The sequence below is a fragment of the Hydra vulgaris genome, chromosome 07, assembly GCF_038396675.1.
Source record: "Hydra vulgaris chromosome 07, alternate assembly HydraT2T_AEP".
Taxonomy (NCBI): Eukaryota; Metazoa; Cnidaria; class Hydrozoa; order Anthoathecata; family Hydridae; genus Hydra; species Hydra vulgaris.
In genome coordinates, this window is record NC_088926.1 from 33773492 (window position 1) to 33776416 (window position 2925).

At 30.8% G+C, this 2925-nt stretch overlaps 1 protein-coding gene across 1 annotated transcript; it reads right to left on the bottom strand.

The window, feature by feature from the left end:
* Positions 1-1716: 1716 nt before the first annotated feature.
* Positions 1717-2493, bottom strand: LOC136082711 (uncharacterized). The gene is made up of 2 exons (XM_065802131.1): positions 2454-2493; positions 1717-2288 (listed from the first exon to the last, which is right to left on the bottom strand). Exons 1-2 carry the CDS (start codon positions 2491-2493, stop codon positions 1717-1719), a joined length of 612 nt encoding a protein of 203 aa, XP_065658203.1.
* Positions 2494-2925: the final 432 nt, after the last annotated feature.

Genomic DNA, 2925 nt, shown 5'->3' on the forward strand with positions numbered 1-2925 from the left:
AAGACCGTTAGGACTTCTTGGGGCACCTAAAATAAAAATTGAAAAAAAAAAATAAATAAATAAAAAAATAATGAATGGTGTTCTTCGAGAGTAACTTTTTTAGGAATATTTTTATCAGAAGCGTGTTTATTTTGTGTTTATTTAGTCAGATTAGTTGGTAGTTTTTAAATTTTTATAAAATTGGAGCATATTCATGAACTTTTTATTTCAACTAATAACTTAGGGCTTTCAAAACGTTTGCCATCTTTTCCTGCATTCCCCTAGTTTTTTTTTTGTTTAACGCTTAATAAGCCATAGACGTATCATTTTTCTTTATTCGAAATTCATGCCTTCATATAATTGTTTAATACTATTGTTGAAAAATATAGATTTCTATTTTTATATAGGTTTGTAGTTCTGCAAAATAACTGGGTTTAAGTTTACCTAAGTCATTTCTCTTAACTAAGTATAACAGAGGTTCAAGTATTGATCCGCGTGGTACACCGCACTGGATTTTAAGCATTCCTTACTTAGAACATATTGTTTTCTATTAGCAAGGTAACTTTAAATCTTATAGTAGACCTTATTAAGTTCTCATAATGCTTCAACTTTTCTAACAAAATACAATAATCAAAGCTGTCAAAAGCTTTTGAATAAATGTATCCCCTGTTTAAGATTAACGTAACCATAGCAAGCTTGTTTTTGTTAAAGCAATGAGCTGTCGCTACTATTTTTGTTTCAACTATTTTTTTTAAATAAGATAAAAAATACAAACAAGAACATTATTTATTAACTTTTTTTTTTTTTTTTAATTGTATTTGAAAATATGAAAACTAGAAGGAAAAAAAATGATCGCTCTCAGCAGAAAGTCAGTTAAAACCGATCAATATAAAATACTAAATACTAAATTAACAAATTTAACATTTTATATATGTAAATGTATATATTTTTATATATTTTTCATATAGCATACAAAAATATGCTTTATATTTTTTATATAGCATACAGAAATAATAAAAGATTTAATGTTTACATTTTTTACAACAAAAAAATCTGAACCCATTACAAATATTTTTTGCAAACATGTTTTGTTGCAGAGCCAAGTATTGCTATTTGGATTCTCGTTTGACATCATGTCCAAATATAATTTTTTTTTACACCTTCTGCATTTAATAACTTTTCTTCTTTTGACTGAAGGTGTTATAATCGGTTCTATATTTTGAGTTACTTCTTTTTCTGCAAGGTTTGGCAATGACATTATGAGTTTGCAGATGGTTTGACGCTTCTTAACTTGTTTTTCAACAAATTTGAGTTGCTTAACTTCTTCTCTTTTTTTGAGATGATCTGCAACACCGTGTTCTGTTACAATGGCCAGCAACTTCTGGAATATTAGGTTGCCTCGATTTTTATGCATGAGACTGATTTTTTTCTTGAAAAAACTCTTTAGCTCATTTTCCATTTCGATTTTCATTCCCTCATGTATTGCTCTGAACCTCGAAGCTGCTGTTGCTGGTTCAGAAGATAATGCTAAAGACTTTATTGTTTGCAATGGCGTTGAAGACGTCGGTTGATTAAACGTTTCGGAGATAGCTAATGCCTATTGATTGATTTTGTTTTTGTTAAGTGGAAATAACCCAGTATATTCAAAAGCAGCGTAGAATGCAAACGTGTAAAATACTTGCTGCTCTCATACACCTGTTTGAGCAACGTAGGAGAATTTTCTTTATCTAAGTTTTTTTATTTTGTGTCTTTGTAATATTTGGTAAGAACTGCCTTCCACACTCGCTTAATATGGCAATAGACACCTCTGTCCAGTGGCTGAAGAATGTGAGATGAGTGGGCTGGTAGACAAATCAAGATTATATTGTTTTCCCAACATAGCAATACAGCTGCTAAACTGACATCAGACGTATGTCCATCAAGATGTAAAGTATGAGTACCACTAATAGCTTGACATTCTGGTATATACAATTCCTTCATCCATTCAATAAATATGTCATGCTCGATCCAATCAGATTTAGAAATTGAATATTTGGTGCCAATTAGACCACCTAAAGCCCGCTCAGCTCTAAAGTTTCGCTTTGCTTTGTATACCACGAATGGTGGTGTAAAGTATCCATCAGCATTACAGCAATTGTTTACTGTATAATGGATTTTTTCGTTGTAACCAGTGAGTTTTGAAACACGCTTTGCACCTTTTCGACATACTACAGTTGCTTTGCCTTGATCACCACAGAAACTCGTTTCATCGCGATTCCAAATGTGACAACCAGAATTTATCCCAGACAATTGATATTGTTTAATGACAACTTCAAAAAAATTGCGAGTTTTTTTAGTAGAAATTTCTTGAGACCATCGGTTTATAAATGCATAAAACCAGTCTTTGCCACCCCTTCCGTTTTTAAATAGGCCTCATTGATTTGTACGAAGAAGGTAACTGTAAACGAATTCCATGACATTGATTCCTGTTTAACCATAAACCCAATCACATAGGAACTTAAACGCATCCACCATAATTGATTCTGTTTGCTGTGAGAGTACAGTTAATGATCCTGATCCCTTGAAGATCGCATTGTTGTTGATCTTGCGACCTATTAGAGTTGAGAGTGTAATGCCATATTTGAATGCAGCTTTTCAGATTAAAGTTTTTTTTTCTTTTATATCATTAAACGCAGATCCTAAATCTTCTTCATTGTATGACTTTTTACTTGTATTACTTTTTACTTTTTTCTTGAAAGTGAAAAATTAATAAATATCATTGAGTCATTTTTGTAAAATAACTTTATATAGGAAGTACCCGGAACACATGAGAAAATCCAATAATTTAATCACCTAGGTACCTAATTTAAAAATTCAAATACTACTTAATAAAGGAATTTAATGTAAATATGTGAATGGTCGGTTTTACGAGCAAAAATTTAATAATATTTTTTCTTACTTTTTTGT